At 37.0% G+C, this 26,416-nt stretch overlaps 1 protein-coding gene across 6 annotated transcripts in view; it reads right to left on the bottom strand.

Moving 5' to 3' along the window:
* Window positions 1–1,037: 1,037 nt before the first annotated feature.
* Window positions 1,038–26,416, bottom strand: part of CLCN4 (chloride voltage-gated channel 4) — a 104,507-nt gene continuing 79,128 nt past the window's right edge. For all 6 annotated transcript variants that reach the window (XM_016424789.2, XM_007500940.3, XM_007500938.3 and 3 more), the window contains one exon: window positions 1,038–5,075. In XM_016424789.2, coding sequence (XP_016280275.1) covers window positions 4,985–5,075 — 91 coding nt within the window. In that variant the 3' untranslated portion in view covers window positions 1,038–4,984. The remainder of the gene's footprint in view (window positions 5,076–26,416) is intronic.

Here is a 26,416-nt window from a genome sequence, read left to right as displayed (position 1 = left end):
AGAACAGAGAGAGCAAACGTCCTCGACCCATAACTTATAACCCCCCGGGACGACTTTTTCTGGGTCACCCTGGCTGTACAGACGACCTCGGTCTGGGTCAGAGGCCAGTTTTTTGCACCCCAGGAGTCATGGGACAAGAGGTAAGCAGCTTCCAAACTCCCAGAGTCCTCCCATAATATGTAGGTACCCCCCTTATCCAAATAAGCATCAGGCTTGTTTTTAATCCAATCAAGCATCAGGGTGAGACCAAAATGGAATTTCAAAACTTTTTTTTTAAAGGAAAGAGGATTTATATTAAATTCTCACAGTTCTAAGGTCAGGTTAAGTATATATCAATTGTGTGTATTATCTCATAAATTGGATGAGTTACCATGAGCTGTAGCATATTACAGTCAAAATATTATACAGCATAAAGAAGCTAAGAAAAAAATAAAATGGACCTGTCATATGGAGAGAAGGAGAGATAATTGATGGACAGCATAGATGCCCCACTGATATCCTAAAGAAATTTTAAGGAAGGCTCTCAAGGTCACTAGTATTAAGAATATTACATTAAAAGATCTTTGAGGAGAGATTTTTGTTTCTCTTGTCTTTGTATCTTTCCAGAGTGCAACAAAATATTGCTGTATTACGTTGCTCAACTATTGGTTGTTGAAGGAACATTGAATCCCTAAATTTTAAAGCTTTTTTTTTTTTTTTGCTTTGGCCATTTTTCAGTTGTGCCTGACGTTTTGTAACCCCATTTAGTGATTTCTTAGCAAAGATACTAGAGTGATTTGCCATTTCCCTTCTCTAGGTCATTTTATAGATGAGGAAATTGAGGTGAACAGGAGTAAGTGACTTTTCCAGGGTTGCCTAAGTATCTGAGGTCAGATTTAAAATCAGGAAGATAAGCCTACCTGACTCCAGGTCCAGCACTCTGAACTGTGCCACCTTGCTTCCCCCTAAACAATTCTCCCTGGATTACATATCTTGAAGCTATATTTTATTTAAACTCAAAGCCTAACCATGATAAGAAAAGAAAAGCATCTATCCGATTCACGATGTACTCTCTTCTAGTAGATTTGTTTTATTTGAAAAATAGAGTCCAAACATTAATTTTCAATAAGGTGCCAACATTTACACAATGTGCTACAATTTTTTTAAGCTGACATTGTTATGCTGTCATTCCAAAACCAAATGAAAATAGATCTCAGAGTTCTCCCATGGGTTCATTTCCAGCATACCCAGGACATAAGATGAATAATATTCCAGTGGCAGTTAGTTTGGGATCTGGTTAATCTCACCCAGGTTGGGTACGTTCACTAGGCTTCTAGTATAAATGTCAGAAGCCGAGTCTAACAAAATACTGTTCATGCAAAATTAAAATACAATACTTAACTTGGGTCATGATTCAAGATTTCTCATCCATTTGGCTTCTCATCTTTTCCAGTCCCGAGCCCTGATATTAAGTAGTGAGATGAATTTGTATGTTAAAATTACATTCTGAAGTAATTATTCCTCCCCAAAGATGGTCAAGCCATGCTAACCTTTCAGCTTTGTAGCTTTTATGAGTGTGAAGGCTGACATACATTGATAATGTCTCTTTTGCTAAGATTTCAGAGACTTTTTTCTGAGTTGCCTTGGCCAAAGAATTCATCAGTCCCCTAGAAGCAAGCCAAGTAGTGATGAATCTCTGTAGGTAGCTTTTCCAGCATGGAAGAATCTGCCAGAGTTCCTGTTCCACTGGCATAGTCTTCATTGCCTGAAGGTCAACCTAACAATGGGAAAAGGAATCTGAGAGTAGTTTGAAATTGAGTCTAGAAAAGTCAAATAACCTTATTTGTTGATTAGGGTGGGAGTTTTTTTCAGAAATGTATCTGTCAAATGGTATACAACCACTTCATTTCCAGAGAATCCATTTACTCGAGAGTAATTTGTCTGTTTTTCATTTGCCATTAGTTTGTCCATGAATGGACTTCTTCAGAGGAAGAAGGTGGGAGAGATGAAGGAAGAGACCTCGGAGATCATCTAGTCCAGCCCCCTTATTTTACTGTCGAAGAAAATGAGGTCCAGTGAAGGGAGATGACTTTCCTAAGGTCCCACAAGTAGCCAAATAGCAGAGCCAGAATTTGAACTCAGGTGTTCTGTATCCAAATCCAGCATGCTTTCCATTGCACCATGGAAAAGATTGAACTGGGGAATTTGACTGCTAGTGTCTTTATTGCATAAAATTCAGGCAAAAGAACCAGGTCACCCTTGCAAACAAATTTAAAAGTATTTGATCCTGTAAATGAATATACACCAACCTAAAAAACCTACATTCCCTTATATTGTAAATATTAATTTCTTCTGACTCACCTCCCAGAATTCTAGGATGCTTCTTAAAGGGATTGAAATATCCTATGTGTCTACAAGAAATAGCCCCAGGATTCCCCCAAGAACTGGCAACTCAGCACTAGCCAAGTTACCAGTGTAAATTTTCAAGAAAATAGGAACGGAGAGAAGCCGAATTATTTTAAATGGTACAGAGAGGCAATTAATTAAGCTCTCTCTTCCTTATTATTCACCTTACTCCAATTATTCAGATACTGGGTTTATTCTGAGGAGCTGTGAATGAAAATAAATCTTGTAGACTTACTGATATTTGCATGTCCCATCATTGCTGAATTGCACCTTTTAGAAACTAAACCCAGAAGGCTTTAACTAAAAGTGGTTCTGGATGACAGAAAATCATACGATGGCTCATTCTAATTCACATTGAGGGTATGGCATGGTCTAAGGGTGGAGAGTAATAATTTCATGCAAATGACAAGGAATCAATTAAATCAGCTATGGATTTGCCACCCCTACCTTTACTTCTCTTCCTCCAAGTTTCAAGATGCTTCAATTTGTCCACTATAAGACTGAAACCACAATTTAAAAACATTAAGCATGGGCCCTCAGGAAAGTCATAATTTTTACAACAAAGGCAGTTGTTGAAGGGCTTGAAGGTTATTGATAGAGCAAAAAATGGGGTCCTATCTTCACAAAAAAAAAAGTTTTAAAAATTTATTTATCGTCTTCTGGACTTTTCTATAACGAAGTAGTTTTCCATGTTTTGTGAGAGGGAGCAGAGGGAAAAACCAGGACTGACTGATTTGGGTCAATGTCTTGACCTCTCCCACAAAAATATACCACTGCCATGGTTTTATCCAAAGTGAAAAAATCTAATGTCTAAAATCAATCTGAAATGCCAAGATTAGAGATTCCATGTCTTGGAACGTAAGGCAAAGGGAGGGAAGAGATTCGTAGTAGGGACAATTGAGTATCTAGTTCTTCAGGAAAATTGAGTCAGAAAAGAGTAGGAATGGGTCCAGAAAAGAAAAGGCCACAAAGGAAAATAAAAGGAGTAATTTGACAAATTCCACCTAAGATGGTTGCACCACTGTTTCATCCTGAAGACATCTTAACCTTTTGACCCCAAATGGGAAAGGAAACGTATGTTCTATTTACTTTACATTTCAAGGATACTCATCCTATAGAAAAGGGAACCAGGAGGTTGAAACGAGACCAATGCTCCCGAGATTTCAGTGGTCGATTTGAAAGAACATACTGAAACTGCTGGTCCAGGTTGCACTCCAGAGAGAACAGAATGCGAAGGATTTATTATCTATTTAGAGACTCGTTCTTATTTTTATTTTCTCATCCGGTTTAGAGTGGCTTTCCATTATGAACCTTTACTTTATTTGAAAATGGTAATTTAAAAAGATCTGGGGAATTGGGGGGGTGGGGGAACTGGGTGGCTCAGTGGATGGAGAGTCAGGCCTAGAGACGGAAGGTCCTAGGTTCAAATCTGGCCTCAGCCACTTCCCAGCTGTGTGACCCTGGGCAAGTCACTTAACCCCCATTGCTTACCCCTTACCACTCTTCTGCCTTGGAGCCAATACACAGTATTGACTCCAAAACAGAAGGTATGGGTTTGAAAAAAAAATAAAATAAAATAAAATAAAAAGATCTGGGATTTTAAAAAAGGTACTAACAGTGGCTAATCTATTTTGATGATATATGCCCCATTTGGAACTTAGAACAAGTTTTCATCGTATGCTGGTGTCAGGAACTGTTCTAACACATCAAAAGCATTTCTGTTGTCCCATGTTGAACTTAAGAATTTAAGAAATTTAATTAAACTGCATTTAAGAAAATTTAATCAACAGGAGTAAAGAAATTAAGTTAATGCAACCCAGATTCAAATAAATCACCAGCTTTGGATGCCTTCAAAATAAGAATGTATTTCTTTCTATAGAGGATAATGCCATCCAGAATCAAACTCAAGAAATCTTTCATAGTGCAGTTTTAAGATCGAAGTCTTGCATAGAGAAGAGAGTCATTCTTCTAAAAAAAAAGTCTTTGATTTTAACACTCGGCCATGATGATGGCTATGCAACAACTGAGTGACCAAAATATGTGAAAGAGAAAAAGACTTTCCAGGAGTGGATTTCTTTCCATTCTTACATCTTTAAGTCTCTCCAAATTTAATTTTTTAAAACAAAATAAGTAACAAATGTCTTTTTATGATTCAGTAACAAAGCAACAAAACTTCAGTTACAAATAAATAAAGAGATTTACATACTTATTCCTCTAGGCTTTTGAATTTGAAGCTTCCCATTTGTTCCTAAGTGAAGGCCTCCCACAAGGCCCTCCTTTAGTGTTATTGTTGCTTCTTTGCTATGTGTAGGCCACACTAATTACATTTACCTGGGTACCAGCTGAGCTCTTAGTAAACACTTTAGGGAACCACAGTTTGGAACGTGTAGAGGGTTAAAGTGCTAACTTATCTATTCAGTAAAATTCTCATCCTTCCTCAAGCCCTTTTGGAGTGTGGCTTCACGCTGCTCCCTCTGCGTAAGATTTTTTCATTTTGGTTTTGTGGCATATAGTTATTTCCTTTAAAAAACAAATGATGATGCAGCCTTTTTTGTTTTTCTCCAAAGTAATATTCCCATGCCTTAGCAGTACGAGTGGCCTAATTGAACATGATGGATTCAGGGTCCTGATTGGCCATCTGAGCCATATGTCTTAGCACATCCTTTTTTGTTATGATGCCGAGCAGCCTCCTGAAACAGGAAAAGAAAGAAGGAAAGAAAAGAGGTCAACAATAGTCTTCCAAAATACACTGACAAAAAACAAGATTTGATCAGAATGCAGGCATTGAAAGCAAAAAGTACTTTGGTCCCATTTTCTGTCTTATAGGAAATACCAAGTTTGGGGTTGACATCAGAACATTTTACTAAATGAGCTCAAGTTCTTAAGAAACCTGAGGAAGATTGGAAATGCTTCTTGACAGTTTTTTCACTCACAAAAAAAAGCATCAAATAAACCCCAGAGAATCATAAAGGAAACTAATTGATACAATATATAAATACAAATATATATATACAAATAAATATAAATACAAAACTAATTGATACAATATATAGCTTACATAAAGTTTCAGGTTACAAAATAAACGTTCAAAATCAATAGCATTTCATTTAGCAATCACAAAATTCAGGAGTAGCAACAGAAAGGAAAATACCAATAAAAATAAATGCAAAATATATAAAATAACTTGGGGTCAATGTACTAAAGCACAGCAAATAGCTTATTCTCTCTCTGTCTCTGACTCTGTCTCTGTCCTCCTTCCCTTCTCTCTCTGTCCCTCTGTTTATGTCTCTTTCTCTCTCTCTCACTCTCTCCTTCCACAAAACACTCCTTCAAGGAATATGAACTTAAATAAAGGGTAAAAAAGAACCTGAAGGGATATTCAGTGCTAGCAGCTGCTAACAATAAGATTTCCAAATTTAACTTACAAATTTAGTGTTATGCTCATCAAAACTAATAAAGGAATGTTTTACAGTTAGACAAAATAAAATCAAAATTCATTTGGAAGAATAAACAATCTAGAATATCAAGGTAAATAATGGAGAATAGTCCAAAGGAAGGGGTAATAGTGTTTTCAGATTACAAACCAGATTGTAAAACAGTAATCAAAAGCACTTAGGTTAAAATTACAAAAGTAGATTAATAGAACTAGACAAGACAGAATCACAAACAGTAGAACTCAATTAACCAGTGTTTATTGAATCTAAAAACATTAATCAGCTAGGAAAGAATTCTCTATTAAACAAGAATTGCTAAGAAAACTGGAAAGTAGACTAGCAGAAATTAGATTTGGACCAACATTCATATTATATACCACAACAAATTCAAAATGGAAATTTTATATATTATATATAAATACATATGTGGGAGTTCTGTATATTAAAGATCATACCATAAAAACTCAGGAGAAAAACAAATAAAGCATTTTTTCACAGCTATGGATAAAGGATAAATTCTTAGCCAAACAAGGAATAGAGGTGATTTACAAAAGATACAAGAGAGATTTCTGATCACAGGAAATTGAAACAACTTTTGAATGAACAAAATTAGATCAACTAAGGACGAGAAGGAAAATTTATGACTTGGAAAAGAATCTTTGTGTTAAATATCTCTGATAAGGGTATCATATTCAAAATCTATAGAATTAACAGAAATATTTAAGAGTAGAAGCTATTGTCCAAATGGTCAAGAATTGCGAAACATTATATGAAACAATGTTCTAAATTGCTAACAAGAGAAATGCAATTCAGAAAAACTCTGAGTTTTCTCTTTATGCCCCCAGAAGGATTAACAAAGATGAAAAAGGATAGTAATTGTCAGTGTTGGAAGGGCTGTGCAAAAATAGGAATACTAATATGTTCTTGGTATAGCTGTAAATTAATACAACCATTCTGGAAAGCAATTTGGAATTATGCAAAAGAAGTAACAAAAATGTCTATAGTATATACTTTGAGAGATAATTAACCAAAAATAAAGGTTCTGTGTGCACTAAAATATTTATTACAGAATTTTTTGGTTATGGTAGAAAGAACTTAACCATGTTTGCCTCATTTTCCTCATATGTAAAATGAATTGAAATGGGAAAGAAATTGCAAACTACTGCAGTATCTCTGCCAACAAAACTCCAACTGAAATCACCAAGAGTGACATGACTAGTTGTAAATTGATACATCCATTCTGGAAGGCAATTTAGAACTATGCCCTTTGATCCAGCTAAACATCACTGCTGGGTTTATACCCCAAAGAGATAATAAAGTTAAAGACTTGTATAAAAATATTCATAGCTGTGCTCTTTGTGGTGGCAAAAAATTGGAAAATGAGGGGATGCCCTTCAATTGGGGAATGGCTGAACAAATTGTGGACTATGTTGGTGATGGAATACTCTTGTGCTCAAAGGAATAATAAAGTGGAGGAATTCCATGGGGACTAGAACAACCTCCAGGAATTGATGCAGAGCAAGAGGAGCAGAACCAGGAAAACATTGTACACAGAGACTGATACACTGTGGCACAATTGAACTTAACAGACTATTCTAGTAGTAGCAATGTAATGATCCAGGACAATTCTGAGGGACTTATGAGAAAGAACACTATCCACATTCAGAGGAAACACTGTGGGAGTAGAAACACAGAAGAAAAACAACTGCTTGATCACATGCTTCAATGGGGATATGGCTGGGAATGTACACTCTAAATCAGCGGTTCTCAACCTCTCAATTTGTAGCAATGAGAATACATAATGCCTATCAGGTATTTACATTCCGAATCATAACTGTAGCAAAATTACAGTTTTGAAGTAGCCACCAAAATAGTTTTTTGGTTTGGGGTCACCGCAACATGAGGAACTATATTGTGGGGTCACGGCATTAGAAAGGTTGAGAACCACTGCGAACATCCTAGTGCAAACATCAACAACATGGAAATAGGTTCTGATCAATGACACATGTAAAACCCAGTGGAATTGAGCATTAACTACAGGAGTTGGGTGGGAGGAGGGGAAAGAACGTTAATCATGTAACCATGGAAAAATATTCTAAATTAATTAAACTTTTTTTAAAATGTGATATGACTGAACAACAACTGAACAAAGAAATAGAAATAAAGCAAATTTCTACTGCTTGAAGAACAGTTAAACAAACTGTAATAGGTGAATGTAATGGGATATTATTGTACCATGAGGAAAAAATTATATAATTCAAAGAAGCCTAGAAAGACTTCTATGACCTGAAGTAGAATAAAGTAAGTCAAAGAAGAAAGGTATATATAATTCAGATTCCTAAATTCCTTGTAATGGAAAGAACCAACAACACCTAAAACTGTTTAACTATAATGACCAAGCTTAGCTCTAAATTAGAGATGAGAAAATATTCCTTTTTCTCTTGTTTGCAGAAATGGGGGACTACGAGTAAGGAAAACAGAATACAGACTTCGTTAATGTGTCAAATAATTTTGCTGAACTGTTTTTTCTACTTCTCTTCCTTTTGTCACAAAGGCTGTCTTACTGGGGAAGGTAGATGGAGGAATACTGTCAGAAATAAAGGTAATGTAAAAAGAAAAGATATCAAGAAAAATGAAAAAAAAAAAACAGGAGCATCAAATGACAACCTGTTTACAGAAGATAAACCCTAAAAAGGGAAAGTAACAGGTTTGAGAGAAGAGAGACCATTTGTAGAACTTCACCTGTGATTATATATATAGGGATAGGGGCACCCTTTTGCCATTGCAGGCCAATATCTTCTCCCCAACTTAGAGTCTTTAGCACTTTAAAAACCACATTCCCATATGGAACTATGCCCAAAGGGCCCTAAAAGACTGTCTGCCCTTTGATCCAGCCATAGCACTGCTGGGTCTGTACCCCAAAGAGATAATAAGGAAAAAGCCTTGTACAAGAATATTCATAGCTGTGCTCTTTGTGATGGCCAAAAATTGGAAAATGAGGGGATGCCCTTCCATTGGGGAATGGCTGAACAAATTGTGGCATATGTTGGTGATGGAATACTATTGTGATAAAAGGAATAATAAAGTGGAGGAATTCCATGGAGACTGGAACAACCTCCAGAAAGTGATGCAGAGCGAGAGGAGCAGAACCAGGAGAACATTGTACACAGAGACTAATACACTGTGGTACAATCGAATGTAATGGACTTCTCCATTAGTGTCAATGCAGTGATCCTGAACAACCTGGAGGGATCTATGAGAAAGAACACTATCCACATTCAGAGGAAACACTGTGGGAGTAGAAACACAGAAAAAAAACAACTGCTTGAATACATGGGTTGAGGAGATATGATATTGGGGATACAGACTCTAAATGAACATGTTAGTGCAAACATCAACAACATGGAAATAGGTGTTTTTTTTTTTTAATTTGGTCAATTTCAGACATTATTCCTTGGTTACAAAAATCATATTCTATTCCTCCCTCCCCTCCCCCCACCATTCCCATAGCTGATGCGCAATTCCACTGGGTTTTACATGTGACCTTAATCAGAATCCATTTCCATGTTGTTGGTGTTTGCATTAGGATGTTCATTTAGAGTCTACATCCCCAACCATATCCCCCTCGACCCATATAATCAGGCAGTTGTTTTCCTTCTGTGTTTTTACTCCCACAATTTGTCCTCTGAATGTGAATAGTGGTTTTTCTCATAGATCCCTCCAAGTTGTTCAGGATCACTGCATAGCCACTAATGGAGAAGTCCATTACATTCTATTGTGCTACAATGTATCAGTCTCTGTGTACAATGTTCTCCTGGTTCTGCTCCTCTCGCTCTGCATCACTTCCTGGAGGTTGTTCAGGTCTCCATGGAATTCCTCCACTTTATTATTCCTTTTAGCACAATAGTATTCCATCACCAACATATACCACAATTTGTTCAGCCATTCCCCAATTGATGGGCATCCCCTCGTTTTTCAATTTTTGGCCACCACAAAGAGCGCAGCTATGTACAAGTTCTTGTACAAGTCTTTTTCCTTATTATCTCTTTGGGGTACAGACCCAGCAGTGCTATGGCTGGATCAAAGGTCAGACAGTCTTTTAGCGTCCTTTGGGCATAGTTCCAAATTGTCCTCCAGAATCATTGGATTAATTCACAGCTCCACCAGCAATGAATTAGTATCCCTACTTTGTCACATCCCCTCCATTCATTACTTTCCATTGCTGTCATGTCAGCCAATCTGCTATGAGGTGTGAGTGAGGTGATACCTCAAAGTTGTTTTGAATTGCAGTTCTCTGATTATAAGAGATTTTGAACACTTTTTCATGTGCTTACTAATAGTTTTCATTTCTTTGACTGGAAATAGGTTTTGATCAAGGACACTTGTAATACCCAGTGGAATTATGGGTCAGCTACGGGAAGGGTGGAGGGAGGGAAGGGAGGGAAAGAATATGATTCTTGTAACCAAGGAATAATGTTCTAAATTGTCTTAATTAATTAATTAGTTAGAAAAAAAAACACATACCCATGGCTGGTTAGCCATTTTAAAAATCCCCACTCACCACTATCACTGATGATTGCTGTATCATGCCCAAAGAGAGAGAGCAGGAGCCTCAATGCTGACTCCCTTTATCCTCTGTCTACAGGAAGTACGTAATGACAGGAAGTCAGTGGGCTCTTGGAATAAGTAGTTCTTTTTTTACAGTAACAGATTTTCAATTACACAATAGAAACTGATTTACACACAGCCAGTGTGTCAGAGGCAAGATTTGCACCCTGATTTTCCTGACTTTAAAGTCAACCCTTTATCCACTATTCCATACTAGTGTTTAAAACTGTAGCATTGGGGCAGCTAGGTGGTCTGAGATAATAGCTAAAAGTAGATGGAAAGATAACAAAAGAAAAAGATAAATACCCTAAGGGTTACCATTAGAACAATCTTAAAAACAACTTATGCAGGCCTGGGCAGATTGTTTGTAATGGTTACAGTCTTGGGGAAGAACTCTAGTGGAGAATATGTTTAATTGAAAAGCTTAAAGCAATCACTGGAGGATTTAAATAATAACAGCTAATACTTTCATAATTCTTTTCAGTTAATCATCTTCATACATTATTTCATTTGATCCTCACAATAACCCTGTATGGTCAGAAGCCCCCCTTTTGACGAAGAGCCTAGACCAGCCAGACTTTACTCTGCCACCATTTTTTTAAAAAAGACCCTTCTCTTCTGTCTTAGAATCAATACTAAGCATTGGTTTCAGGGCAGGAGAATGGCAAGGTAAGGGCTCTGCAATGGGGATTAAGTGACTTGTCCAAGGTCACCCAGCTTGGAGGTATCTGAGTCCAGATTTGAAGCCAGGACCTCCCATCTCAAAGCCTGGCTCTCTATCCACTGAACCACCTGGTTTCCCCTGCTACCATGTTTTTTTTGCTTGCTTGTTTGAAAAAAACCCTTACTTTTCATCTTAGAATCAATACTGAATATTGATTCCAGGGCAGAGGAGTGGTAAGGGCTGGGAATGTGGGTTAAGTGATTTGCCCAGGGTCACACAACGAAGAAGTGTCTGAGGTTAGATTTGAACCCAGGACCTCTTGCCTTTAGACCTGGCTCTCAATCCATGGAGTCACCTAGCTGCCCCTCTGCCACCATGTTTTAATGGCCTTCTCGCACTATCCTTGCAGCCCCTTTCTCCCAAAGATGAGTTTTTGAGGAAGGATTCATACAAGTCTTGCTTTAGTCTTTGGGCTTTGCCACCATGTTTTTGCAAGAATTTCTTCCCCTTCTCCAACACCCCCACACACACACACAGACACAGACACACACACACTTCAGCTCTTCTTCATGTTGTTTTCCTCTATTAAAATATGCACTCTTTCAAGGTAGGAATTGTCTCTCTTTGTGTTTTTATTCATATCATCGTTGTTGGCTTGGTGTTGTTACTGTCCCCATTTTATGCTTAATTATAGATAATATGTTATGTATTTAATATATATATATATATAATAGATAATAAATAATTATGTCTATAGATTAGAATTCTACTAGATGACTAACTTGGAAGGGGGAAAAAAAGCCCTGTGGAAATAAGCACTGGTAAGGAATGGTGACACAAGCCTGTATTCTCTGAGCCTCGTAAATCACTTTAGTTTTACAAGTTCTATGTTTCAGAAGAACTAAAGATTACTGAGTGACTGAACTAATGCAGCACAAATAGAGTGAAGCTCAGGGAGCCACCAGCCACCAGAATTCCTATGGGAGGGGTGAGCTAATCCAGCTCAGAAACAGGGGGCAGACTGAAGCTTCCCAACTACTCAATACTGGGATCAAATCATAAATGGCAGCTGTAATCCCATCCTGGTGGCGTAGAAACACTTCAAAAAAAAAGAAACAGGGGAGAAAGGGGCAAAGAGAAAGAGGGGAAGGGGAAGAAGAGAGAGGGAGGAAGCCTCCAAACTGCTCAATATTGGGATCAAATCATAAATGGCAGCTGTAATCCCATCCTGGTGGCGTAGAAACACTTCAAAAAGAAGAAACAGGGGAGAAAGGGGCAAAGAGAAAGAGGGGAAGGGGAAGAAGAGAGAGGGAGGAAGCCTCCAAACTGCTCAATATTGGGATCAAATCATAAATGGCAGCTGTAATCCCATCCTGGTGGCGTAGAAACACTTCAAAAAGAAGAAACAGGGGAGAAAGGGGCAAAGAGAAAGAGGGGAAGGGGAAGAAGAGAGAGGGAGGAAGCCTCCAAACTGCTCAATATTGGGATCAAATCATAAATGGCAGCTGTAATCCCATCCTGGTGGCGTAGAAACACTTCAAAAAGAAGAAACAGGGGAGAAAGGGGCAAAGAGAAAGAGGGGAAGGAAGAAGAGAGAGGGAGGAAGCCTCCAAACTGCTCAATATTGGGATCAAATCATAAATGGCAGCTGTAATCCCATCCTGGTGGAGTAGAAACACTTCAAAAAGAAGAAACAGGGGAGAAAGGGGTGAAGAGAAAGAGGGGAAGGGGAAGAAGAGAGAGGGAGGAAGCCTCCAAACTGCTCAAGACAGGGATCAAATCATGAATGGTTGCTGCACTACCAGCCTGGTGGGGTAGAAAGGAGGAGGAAGAAAGTCCGCAAAATCAAGAAATGGACCTTAATTTGGGATCAAGTCTCAGTTTATCAGTGAGCAAGTAGTGATTTAATATGGTGACATGAGTCACTTCTCCCAGTGTCTATTTTCCACCCTGCAGCATGGAGATAAATGGTGTCTGATGGCATTGCATCAGGAGGATACTGTCAAGATAAATTTACAGCCTTGGAAGAAATGGGGCTTTAGAATTATATCAAGTAATAATAAATTGAACATGATAAAAAAAAAATAGGTCAAGCCACCACCATATTTCCTCCTGGGATGCTCATCATTGCGTAAGTGTTGCACCTAGAGTTTATGTATGAACTATTTAGGGAAATTTTTCACATCTGGAATGAATGGCTTATACTTTTCAACACGCACAACTTAAAAAAAAAAAACAAGTTGGCATGAAAAAAATGTAGGTCTGATTCAAATAAACAAAGCCAGTTCCAGAAATGTTTGTCAAAATACTGAAACAAGACACACCTAAGGGAAGCAAGGAGCTCGCAATCTTTTTACTCATTCTTTCATTCTCCAAGATCTGTGGTTGCTGTTGAGAGACAAGACATGCCTCTCTACTTTCCCACCCTGCCACTCTATTCCGGACCAAGAACAAACAAAGGTTATTAAGACTGAGACACAATGAGGCTCTAAATTCCAACGGCTATTCTAGTTCAGTTTGTGTCTCAAAATAACCCTTTTCCCCTCCTCATTATTTCCTTTGATTTCAATGCTTTAGATTTTCAGTTTCCATAATAATAGCACCATCTCATTCATTCAAATGGAAGAGAATATTACTCTCCAAAATGGCATAACCCAGTTCCTTGCCAAAGAAGGGTATTTCTCTCCCTGCCACACTCTTTCAGCTATTAGTAATTAGTTCTTAACCTTCTTCAGTGGCCATCTCTGAGCTGCTGAATACCTTCCCTCTCCCCCACTCTGGAGAGTTAGGTGTTCCAGGCTTGGACTGGGGGACAATATACCAGCTTTAGCTATAGCCCACAAGTCTCCCCTAAGGCTCTTCCTTGGGTCAGCTCCAAATTCTAAATGGGCTTAAAAATCAAATGGTTTTCTTGCTTATTAGGCTATTATTCCCACCAGCTGAGATGCAGCCTCATCAGGAGAAGATTAGCTTCTCACACTCAAAATACTCATGTGAATTAGTGGGATAGTCTAAGATCCCAGCGTTTGGGAATCTGCCCTTCAGAACAGTGTAGAACCACTTGGGCAAGCTTCTAGGGGATGGACCGTAGGGGCAGGGGGAGAGCCAAGTCATGATCACAGGGAAAGCAGCGATTGTCACCGGGTCCACAGGAGGATGGGAGTCTTAGCTGTACTACTCAAATACATTGGAATATTTCACCACTCAACCATTCTAGCCTGTAGTCCCTTCATCTTTAAAAGAGGAGACTGGGTGGCTCAGCAGATAGAGAACCAGGGCTGGAGAGGGGAGGTCCTGGGTTCAAATATGGCCTCAGACACTTCCTCACTATTATAATCCTGGACAAGTCACTTAATCCCAACTGCCCAGCCCTGACCACTCTTCTGCCTTGGAATCAATACTTAATATCAATTCTAAGAGAGAAGATAAGGGTTTTTAAAAAAATTAAAATAAAAATTTTTAATGGAAACTAAAATGGATTATTTCTGTGATTCCTTCTAATTTGAAGGTAATAATATAAATATCACTTGCCTTCAGAGTGTTTTTTTTTTAATGTGGCATCTTTCTTCTTGTATATGGCCCCAGTGACAGACTGTGCTTGCCATCTGACAATTAACCCAAATGATACGGAGAGTCTAATCACCAGCAGGTTTGACATTACATGAAGAATTCTATGTTCATGAGAACCCCAAAATAAGCAAATACGAAATGAATAGATGTCAGTACCATGTGGCCGGTGACAACTACCAAATGGTAAGTAGGCGTGAAATACAGTTTATGCACCATCGATAAATATTCATTTATTCACCTTTCCTGCTCTAACTATGCAACTGTTGTCCAAAGGCCAACAGGATAATAAACTACTAGAGGAATAGAACCACTGACATTCCAGGTGAAATCAGAAGACAAAGAAATGACAGTTCATTGTAGTCCATGGTAGGATGGCTCACAGGCTCTCGATCCTCAGAAAGATAAAGGTGTTAAAGGAAATTGGTTTTGTCATGCACCCAAAGGCAACAAGAAGCACTCATGTAGAACAGATAGAAAGACCACCATGAAGATAATCATAATTTATACACCAATCTTTCCTGAAGATGAAAAAACAAGAAATTTCTATAAAGAACTTGATAAGATTCTCCAAAAGAAGTCAATGCATATATTAAGTCTTGATGATTTCACTGGGAAGGTAGACTCAGGGGAAAATAGTAGGAAAAATATGTTAGAAAGTATGGTTTGAGCAGTATTTTTGGATGAACAATTGTGAATGACTTGGTTACGCTCAGCAATACAGTAATCCAGACAATTCCAGAGATTCAAGAAGAAAAATGCCATCTGTCCTCAAGGAAACAACTGATAAAGTCTGAATGTGAACCAAAATGTCTTATATTTTATTTTCTTCTTTTTTTTCTCTTTGAGAATAACTAATGTGGACTAATATGGGAATAACTAATATGGAAAAAAGTTTTAATTTTAAATATATTGTAATTAAACTAAAAATTAATTTAATTTTAAATATATGGGAAAATGTTTTACATGATTGCACATGGAAAATCTATATCTTTTTGCTTACTTCTCAGGGAGGGGTGATGGTTGGGATGGCAAGAATAGGAAGGAGAGAGAGAATTTAGAACTTAAAACTTAAAAAAAAAAACTCATGTTAAAAAATTGTTTTTAACTGTACATCTCCTTTAATACATCAATACCACTAGTAGGACTATATCCCAAAGAGATTTTTTTAAGGGAAAAGAACCTAATTGTACAAAAATATTTATAGCAGCTCTTTTTGTGGTAGTGAAGAATTGGAAATTGAGGGGTTTTCCAGGGGGAATGGCTGAACAAGTTGTGGCATATGATTGTGATGAAATACTTCTGTGTTATAAGAAATGAGAAGTAAAATGATTTCAGAAAAATCTGGAAGAACTTACATGAACTGATGCAAAATGAAGTTAGCAGAAACAGAAGAACATTATACACAATGGCAGAAATATTTTTTGATGAACAATTGTGAACGACCTAGTGATTCTCAGCAATGATTCCAGAAACTCATGATGAAAAATGTCATCTGACATCTAAGAAAGAACTGATGGAGTCTGAATGCAGAGTAAAATATACTGTATTTCTCTTTCTACTTTTTTTGTTTGAGATCTCTGCCCCAAAATGACTAAGATGAAAAAATGTTTTCCATGATTGCACATGTAAAATCTATAGCAAATTGCTTACTATCTCAGGGAGGGGGGAAAAGAGGAGAGAAGGAGAGAATCTGGAACTCGATTTTTTACAAAAAAACTGTCAAATATTGGGAGGAAATGAAATATTATTATTAAAATTGACTTTACATATTAGAGAAAAAAATTTTAAAGTATGGTTCACAATATGAGAGTCAGCACGGCATAAGCAGATAGAGAACTAGCCTCAAGGTTTGGGAGATATGGGTTCAACTCCCAAGTACTGACTGTGTGACCCCAGATAAATCATTTAATGTTTCCATTATTATATGAAATTCTCTAAGACAATCAGTTGTAGACAAGTTGAAACCTCCATTGCTATAGGGAGTTCCAGGTACCAATGAAGTCATAGATTCAGGCCTCTTCCCTAATGTGATCCTATGGTTTACAATTAAATAAAAGAGGCTGGAAGTCAGAAGCCTCACATCTGTATGTATGAATATTTTCATTTTTATTATCTATAGGATCAAAAGGTACTAGCATGGAAACCATTCTTTTAAAAGAAGTTGATATACTGATAGGAAAAGCTAGCTATTAAAATGAGCATTATTTTTAAATCAGCTATTTATATGCAGGCAGATCAATGACTAGTTTAATCAATAACAAAAATTAACACCAATTACAAGACAATACAAAGATGAGGAAACCCCCTGAATGCAATGAAAACATTTCCAATCTGACCTATTTAGGCAATCTACATTAAAAAATAGTAAAAGTAAAAATAACTGACTTCTCAGATTATCATCATTTCGTCAAGAACTTTAACCAATATAAAAGCTAACATAAAAAGAAAAATAATACCCTAAAACCCATCTCAGTAGAAAAACCAAGAGACAGACATGGCAGCTAAGCAAAAAAAAATTTTTTTAGGGTAAAAACAATTTAAAAATCATTATGAAGTGTAAGATTTTAATCAATATCCAATAACTCCAAGTATTATATTTTATAAAGCTTATTAATAATCACTTGAAGTAAAAAGAAAATAAACTAAAAGAAATAGAAATTCAAACCTAACTGTCTAATAAAAAGTAAACCCATGTGTGTAGATTCTCCTGCCTGGCATAAAGTTCACTTTCTCAGCTCAATCAGGGAAAAAGAGAAGAGAGAGAGAGAGAGAGAGAGGGGGGCAGGGTGGCACACAAACTTTATCTCCAAAACATAAGTATGAACGTGAGAACAAAAGTGGGATGCTGGGATTTAGAGTCCTAGGGAGCAGATTCTAATTATACAGAAGGAAGATCAATGAAGATTATGAACACAAACATTTCAGAAAGCAACAACAACAACAACAAAAATTAGAGTAGGTAAAAGCGACTGCAAAAAATTGATTTCATTTAAGTTCCAAATCGTACAGATGTTCCACCCAGAGAATATAGATAACTCTGGAAGAAGGATAACAAATAAATACAAATTAGAACATATTTGCCAGCATTTCTACAATCATCTCTTCTCATCATAAATCACAGAGGAGCCCACACAGTTAGACTAACATTTCAGTTCCCAAGGTGCTAAGCAAAGAACTATAAATAGAACTTGGAGAAAAAGAAGCCAAGAAGACCATCTGGGCCTGATCAAAGGTGTACAGAAGAGTATGCAAGTAGTGATATGATTTTAAAAGAACCAAGGGATTAATTCTGAAGGTATGCTAAAATATGGAAGATAATGAAAGAATAAAAAATACTAGTAAAAATATTAAATTTAAAATGGCATGATTACCAAAGAGGAAAAAAAATTGGTTGAGAAGATATCAATAACCGCTGGCCTAAGTACCCACCTTCTTCTGATCTTTATAAATCTTCATGAGAATGATGTAGACACATATCAAGAGTCTATTTGATCAAAATATGAAAAAGGAACAGGTGGGCTTCTTTAGATGATTTTCCAAAACAAACTACATTTTCATAGTCACAGGTGGCTAAATGGTACAGAGAATTTATCATCTTGCAATATTTTTTGGTTTTAATTACCAAAAAAAATTTGATATGACTGGATGAAACTTAGTCACTCCCTACAAAGAGAGGGTCACTCCTATGGCTTATGTTAATACCATTCAAGACTCCTTGAAAGAGACAACCAAAGAGAAAATTTTGTGTAGTCATTTTTTGGTTGTCACTATTAAGGGAGATTTGGATGCTCACTACAAGTGTCACAGAGGACATCCTGAAAAGTGCCAATGGAGAGAATATGCCCTCTTCAAGGTTCTCCAGACACTTCTGTTTGTGAGAAACATGGCCCTTGGAGTACCAACCCCTACAATGCTAACTGGCCTCCTCAATGAGATCCAAGCCCGCTCAAAAGAAAGCCACTGAACAATTGACATAGGAAAAATAAAATGGATAAAGAATGCATGTTACAAAGCATGGCGGCATTGTCCATTGACATTAGCTATATCTTGGATATACACTGGAGATGGACTAAATGGATATCACCATTGAATAAGAGAATGGCGGGCTGGATTGCATTTAGAAAACCATTCACCATTTTCAATGATCCCAAGCTGTTCCCTGAAACAAAAAGCTCATCTTTTCATCACCAGTATTCTTTCAGTAATGCAATATAGCTGCAAAACACAGAATACCAGGATCTTCAAAGAATCAAGTTTGGGATAACCCAAAAGGTAATGATTAAAATGCAAGCTGGATTTAAGTAGGCTACAGAAGATTGCCAACAATGGCTTGCATGCAACATGACTGTATAAATGTGAGTTTTGGGGGTTTTTTTATTATTACTACCTAATGGAGTTTCTCAGTTATACATATCGCCCTCTCCTACTGAATAATGCATATGAAAATGCTCATTTTATTTGTTGAATCAGAATAAAAAGGACAGGATATATGTAACTAGAAATGGAGCTAGACCAGTCATATGGCAATAGCAAAGGATATTATATTGCACTAGTATCCACATATTAAAAGACTCAGGAAGACCTCTTTTGTGTTAGATAGTTCATCTATGGAACATATATAAAATCACACAGAAGAAGGTAAGGATGGGATGGGTTGCAATTTTCACTGGTGGGATAGAAGATGATGGGAGAAAGTAGATCTTCATGGATCTAATTACGCATCCATTCTAGCATAGAAGCTTGAGGTCTAATCCTAGATTACCACACACAAAGAACAAAACAGCACATCGATTCTTCAATTTCAAGAAATAATTACTTTTAAACATGAGACATGGTTTTATGTTAAGAACTCTGGCATGGAAATCAGGAGACCTCAGTTCTATTCCTAATAACTAGGTGTCTAATATCAGCAAAGTCATTTCCCTTCCCAAGGTCTCAGTGTCTTCATCTGTAAAATCATGAGGCTGGGACGGAAGGTGGGAGAAAAGGGAGAGAGTTGGGATAAAATTAAAATTAAATTAAATAATAAATTTAATATAAATTAAATTAAATTAAATAATAAATTTAATAAAAAATAAATTAAAATTAAAATTAAAAATTTTAAATGATGCTTTCTCTAATGGGAGGAGAGCAGGGAGGGAGTTGACAAAGCATCTTAATATTTTAAATGTTACCAACCAATAAATTAAAATTTTAAAAGTAGTTCATTTGAATTGGGGGGGGGGGAAGGCAAGAAGGAATCACAATAGGACAGATCGGAAAGGTAGAAATTTAATTGCATATAATTAATAAGAAAATTTCGCTCTACAGTTGTGGATAGAGCACTGGCACTGATATTTGGAAGACTGAACAATGATGAAAAGATTAGAGGTGATGGACTTAGTCTGGAAGGGGTATCTTATTCCAGGCAGAGAAGCAGATGCAAAGGGGAATGATTAAGCCTGTGATGTCATAGAAAAATCCTTTGGCCAATTCAAGTCAGGATCTTCTCTGAAATGTTTGGTCTTTAAGAGCTTCCTCACGAACTGAGAAATTAGTCTCACAGAGTCAGTGTGTGAAAGAAGGTAGTATTTGAACCCAAGCCTTCCTGGCTTTGAAGTCAGCACAAAATTATATAATTCCATTTCTTCCTCAAGTATATACATACATACATATATATATATATATATATATATATAAATCACAAAATGAGGAAAATTGTCCACAGTTGATGGGAAAAAAGATCTTAAGTGTTTTTATAAGTGTTAATGAAAATTTAAGGTCCTCTTTTTAAAACTAGTAAAGGGCAAGAGCAGCTAAGTGACTCCTGGTTCAAATCTGGCCTCATACACTTCTGAGCTGTAGGACAGTCACCCCTGGGCATGTCACTTAACTCCCCATTGCCTGGCCCTTACTGTTCTTCCACCTTGGAACCACTGCTTACTATCCATTCCAAGATAAAAAGTTAGAGTTGGTTTTTTTTAATTTAGGAAAGGACAATGAGAAAGTGGGCAGTTAATATTGATAAACAAGAGCCCCTTAACAACAACAACAAATCTGATACCAAGAAAAATTTCATTCAATCCTCCCAGGCTTATTCACCACAAATGAAAGGGCTACCAGGATAAGGTTTCACTCTGTGGATGTGGATGTGTGTTTGTGTTTGAAGGCAAAAAAAGGCATTTTTTTTAGCTATCAAACCAACTCTTCCTCCAGTCTGCTATTATTTCTTCCTTGTTTACTGTACTTAATTGTGCCTCTCTCTCGAATGCTTCTCAATCTCCCCTAATTTCTTTTTTTCTTGAGCTGTCTTCCTACCACTCTCTTCCAGACTACTGTTCAGTAAGCGTTGACAGAGCCAAGGCAAATCTGTTTGGATAAGTCATTACTTATCGATGTTTGCCAGCGGACAAAAACACACCTATGACCCCCAAACCAGCAGACGTGAGGTCGTTTCAGACCCCCTACGTTCCCAAGCCAACATCAAACAATCAACCATTTGTCGGAGTCCATCTTTTAATGCGCCCCTTGGACCATGTCATCTCGGTGCCACAAAGAAAAGAGATTCTCAAGATGGCACCATGTCAGTGGTTTTTCAAGGGCTAGACTGAGAAAAAGAAGCGAGGCCATTCATTGTCCACTCCTCAGGTAAAAGGGAAGACAAGCGCAGTCTGGCAGGGGCCAGGAGGCCCCATTTTGTTTAAAATTGAGATTTTGGAATTAAAATTGGAATTGCGTGTTGGCTATGGGAGGGGGGTGGGAAGAGAGGGAATGAATATGAATCCTATAACCATGGAAAATTTTTCTTAATAAAATTATAATAAAATTAAAATTTTAAAATTTATATAGAATAAAATATAAAAAATAAAAATAAAATCATTTTTCTCAATAAAATTAAATAAAAAATTAAATTAAATTAAATTAAATTGAGATTTGGAAGGCTTGATCCTTCCCCAGTGATGGAGCATGACACAGTGAACAGGTTCTACTCCACTAAGAACAGTTTAGCTTTGGATTTGTCTGAAAAGGTTAACTGGAATTGCAGTCCTTTTACCCCCTGCCAAGAGCTTGGGGGAATGACTTTTGCTTTCTCCATTTTCTTGGGGGAAACCTAACACCACTCACTTCTCTTGCCACCAAGGGGCTCCCAGGCCATGCTTCTTGGGGGGGGGGGCACCCGCTTGTGTCTAGGTGGGTCTGCTAACACTATCGGTGCCTTCCCCTCAGGACTCTCTGGGTATTTAAAGAAGCAGCTGGAGGCCCCCTTTTGGCCTTCGCCCCTCTCCCCCAGCTGCCGGCGCTCCCCCCACCCCATCGCATCACTTCACAAACCAGGTGATCCTGACATTTGCAGATCGTTAGCAATTTTCAGTGGGGAAGGCACAAAGAGAGGGAATGAATATGAAGAGGGAGCATGTTTGAGACATGCCTAACCTGGCTGGAAGCCCGAGGAGATGAAAGTCCCTAGCAAATAAGGATATCTTGCCAGCACTCACATATCAGCATCTGTGTTTGTTTAAAAAATAAAACAAGAGAGCGTGTGATTTTGTTTTCTCACAGAACATTCGGAGCCAATTTCTGTCCCCAGATCTTCACATGAAACACTCTGGGGAGCCAATGAGTTGGGAGAGAGTATTAAGGGCAGAATTTCCTGACTAAATTGGAAATTCCAATGATAACTGACATTTCGGTTTTTTATGTGTGTGTATTTTTTTAAGGAGGCTGAAGTGTTATAAACTTGAAATGCTATGGATGACCACACTGGTATTTAATTCTGCATTCTATTCGGGAGAACTGGAAATTCAAGTATGGGAAGTCTGCTTTAGAGGCTGCCTAGGGAAAGGCTCTCCAGAATCAAGGCCAAGGGCTTGGATTCATTAAATATTTATCGATCTATGATATAAACTATTATTATAAATAATATAAAATAGTATTGAATATCCACACTGCATGGGATATCAATATGACTAAGACACAGTCCTGGCTCCCAAGGAACTTACAGCCTTGTAGATCTATTTGTGTACTTCTATCCCCCAGGAAAGGACTGAGTTATCCATTCAGCCTATCTTGGCCTAATAATAAAATCATCAAGAGTTGCCAATTTCCTCTAGCCTAGGCTGCACTTTGGGGCCTTTTCTACCTCCTCAACCAGATTTTTTTATCTGCCTTTCTAACAGAACCCAGGAGAATATAGCGTCAAACAATGGTCCACCAAACGCTTATAATCAAGGGAACAACATTACTTTAATATCTACCTCAACCCTCACTCTAAAAGCATAAATACCATCTGGCAATTTTTTACAATCAAAGGCACCAGGTTGTTTGGTGGGCCCAAAGGCCCAGAATTTCCAATTGGAAATGAAGCTAGTTTTTTAGCAGTTAAAACCACCCCAGCTGCTCAGCGAGGGAAGAAGGGATGACATATATGTGCGTGCACACATGAATGTGTACAGCGTATGTCTGAGCATACACACAGATTTAAATAATTTCGCCACTACCGTCAAAGACACAACTCGACTTCCCCTAAATCTAAAATCGTAGCACTTTCTTCTTTGGAGTTAAGTGGAAAAAAAATATTAGTTTTGGAGTCAGAAGCCATTATGATTTATTTACCGATTTCCCCTAAATCTAAAATCGTAGCATTTTCTTCTTTGGAGTTAAGTGGAAAAAAATATTAGTTTTGGAGTCAGAAGCCATTATGATTTATTTACCGATTTCCCCTAAATCTAAAATCATAGCATTTTCTTCTTTGGAGTTAAGTGGAAAAAAAATATTAGTTTTGGAGTCAGAAGCCATTATGATTTATTTACTGCCCTGAATCTCAGTGTTCTCATCTGAAAAATGAAGGAATTTGACTAGATGCCTTTCAAGATCCTTTCTGTTTTGACAGCTACAATCCTACCACCTCCCCATATCCACTCCATCGTCAGGGTCTAGTATTGTCTGATGATGATTTTTTCTCTATTTTCCCAGAAAAATCCATAGCCCGAAGGATCATGTCCTCAAACTTGGGCCAATACAACTGCATCCTAGTTCCTAGCTAGTATAGAATATCTTTCCTTCTTACGTACAAACTTCCAAAATAATTTTCCTCTAACACAATTATTTTGCTTTTCAAAAATCTCTAATAGTCCCTTCTTTCAACTTCTACTTTGTCTTATACCTGCCATTAATTTGGTATCTGTCACTTAATGAATCTGTTCCCTCGTTTTCTTCATCTGTCAGAGAAGGATAATAATAGCTTTCTTGCTTGTTTCACAGTGTTATCATGAGGATGAAATGAGTTAATTATGTGTGAAAGTGCTTTCAAAAAGTAACAACAATAATAGCTGACATTTGCATCACGCTTTAAGATTTGCAAAATGCTTTACGTTAAACAATGAAGTGCCATGTAATATGTTACTATTATAATTATCACCATTATGATGCTCGGAGGCTTCTCCAAAAGTCTCCCTCCCCTCCACCTCCACATCTCATTTTATGTATTCGACACGGAATTATTGGTATATGTATATATATATATATATATGACAGAAGACCGGACTTGAAGTCAGGAATATCTGGAGTCAAGTCCCGTCTTCTAATATACTGGGTGTCACAAAAAAACCCTTTAAGTATATTTAATTTAAATTTAATTTTTTTTAAGTAATGTCATTAATGATACACATATAACCAAGTGGAATGCTTGTCAGCTCCTGGAGGGGGAAGGAAAAAGAACATGAATCTTGTATCCATGGAAAAATATTCTCAATAAATAAATAATTTTTTAAAAACTCATTTGAATATGTAAAAATAAATAAATAAAAATAGTGTCTTTAAACAAGTCAGTCAATGATTTGTATTGGTTGACACAATTCATCGGATCATAGCGTCACACCCAGAGTTTCCAAACTCAAAATCCTCTCTATGCCAGTGAAATCAGAGGTCTACACTTTTAAAAAAAGAATCGTACTTGCTGAATGACAATGTCATATAGGCATAATGTACCATAAAATAATCCATCAGCAACATGGTTAGTTACCCTAATTAAAATGGCGTTTCATAAAATCATAGCAATTTTTCCATCTTTTTTTAAAAGATCTTCCATCTTAGAATGAATATTGTACATCGGTTTTAAGGCAAAAGAGTGGTAAAGACTAGGCAATGGGGATTAAGTCATTTGCCCAGGGTCACAGAGGCAGGAAATGTCAAATACCAAATTTGAACTCCTGCCTCTATCCACTGAGCCACTTCGCTACCCCCTCAAAATGCTTTAAGGGTAGCTAGAGATTGTTTTTTTGTTTTTTTTTTTTGTTGGGGGGTTTGAGGCACAGTTTGGCCTCAAACGATGATATAAAACCTTTCAGATCTCTCCATGTTCAGAACTCAGGGCAGGGGGAGAAAAGGGGGGAAAAAAGCCTTTTCAAGACTGGTTTTTCTCAGTGCTTATCATGCATGGTCAGATATTATTCATAGGCTGAAAAGCATCTGTTGCTGAGAACATTTTCATTATTTGCTCAAGTAGTTCCTGTCTGCTTTTAAGTTGCATTCACATCCAAATTCCTCGCAGAAAGAAAGAATAAATAACACTCGTGAGAAGGCACGCTCGCTGCTCAAAGGAGGATGCCAAATTACGATTCTTCCTCTGCCCTTGACCACAGTCAAACGCTGTACAAATCACGTAGTCTGTCTCCGATTTCTCAGTTAAGAAGGGCTGACTGGGATGTGAACAGAGCTCCTGGAAGCTCTCCTACATCAGCCTGGACCAGATCCCACCACCACCTCCTCCTCTCTTCCTCCTCTCCCTCATCGCTTTCTGTCTTTGTGCCTCTTGATTATATTTCCAAACTGGCATCACCAGATGTCCTCCAGACATCTCTCCCTACATGTCCTAAAGGCATCTCTGACTCCCTCTCCTCCCACCCTAAATCACCCAGTTCTCTTCGGAGTGCCACCATTGCACTGGTTAACTTCAGAGGTGCCTCCAGCTCTTCCCTTTTCCCCGATATTCCATCAGTTGCCTAGTCTTGCTGATTCTTCCTCCAAGCCATTTCTTGCATTCATGCCCTTCTCCCCACTCACAAGGCTGCCTTCACTTTTGGGTCTTTGTTATCTCTTCCCTGGACTATTGAAATATCGGAAGTCAATAAGTATTTATTGAGAACGTCCTATGTGCTTGTCACTGTGTTTAATGCTTTATTATTTTTAAGATTTATATTATATTTAATGATATTTATATATTTCTATGCCATTTATCTTTATATATAAATAAAATATGGTATACATAAATATATTTAATCTTTATATTATACATTGCACATATATTTCTATTTTATCATATTTATATAACATATATGTGTCTATTTCATAATATTTATTCTCTATATAAATAGAATATGATATATTTCTATTTAATAATATTTCTATTTCTAGTGTATTATATGTATTTATGAATACTTCTATTTATATAGTATATAATATATAGTTATATTTCATATTTATATTTCTCTCTAAATAAATAGAATATATACAATATATTCATGGTTAATATCAATATTTATATTATATAATACATAAATCTATTCTATTTCATTATAACATAATGTATATTTCTATTTTGTGATATTTATCTTCATAGTTAATATTTATATTATATAATACATAAATAGATTCTATTTCATTATATTTATAACATATAATGTCTATATTTTGTTATATTTATCTTTATATAACATAACGTCTATATTTATATTTCTTTATATAAATACAATAATGTGATAAATAATATATTTATATG

This window comes from Monodelphis domestica, chromosome 8 (assembly GCF_027887165.1).
Source record: "Monodelphis domestica isolate mMonDom1 chromosome 8, mMonDom1.pri, whole genome shotgun sequence".
NCBI classification, from domain to species: Eukaryota; Metazoa; Chordata; class Mammalia; order Didelphimorphia; family Didelphidae; genus Monodelphis; species Monodelphis domestica.
The sequence above is the reverse complement of the archived record's forward strand: the minus strand, read 5'-3'. Positions and strand labels throughout refer to the sequence as shown.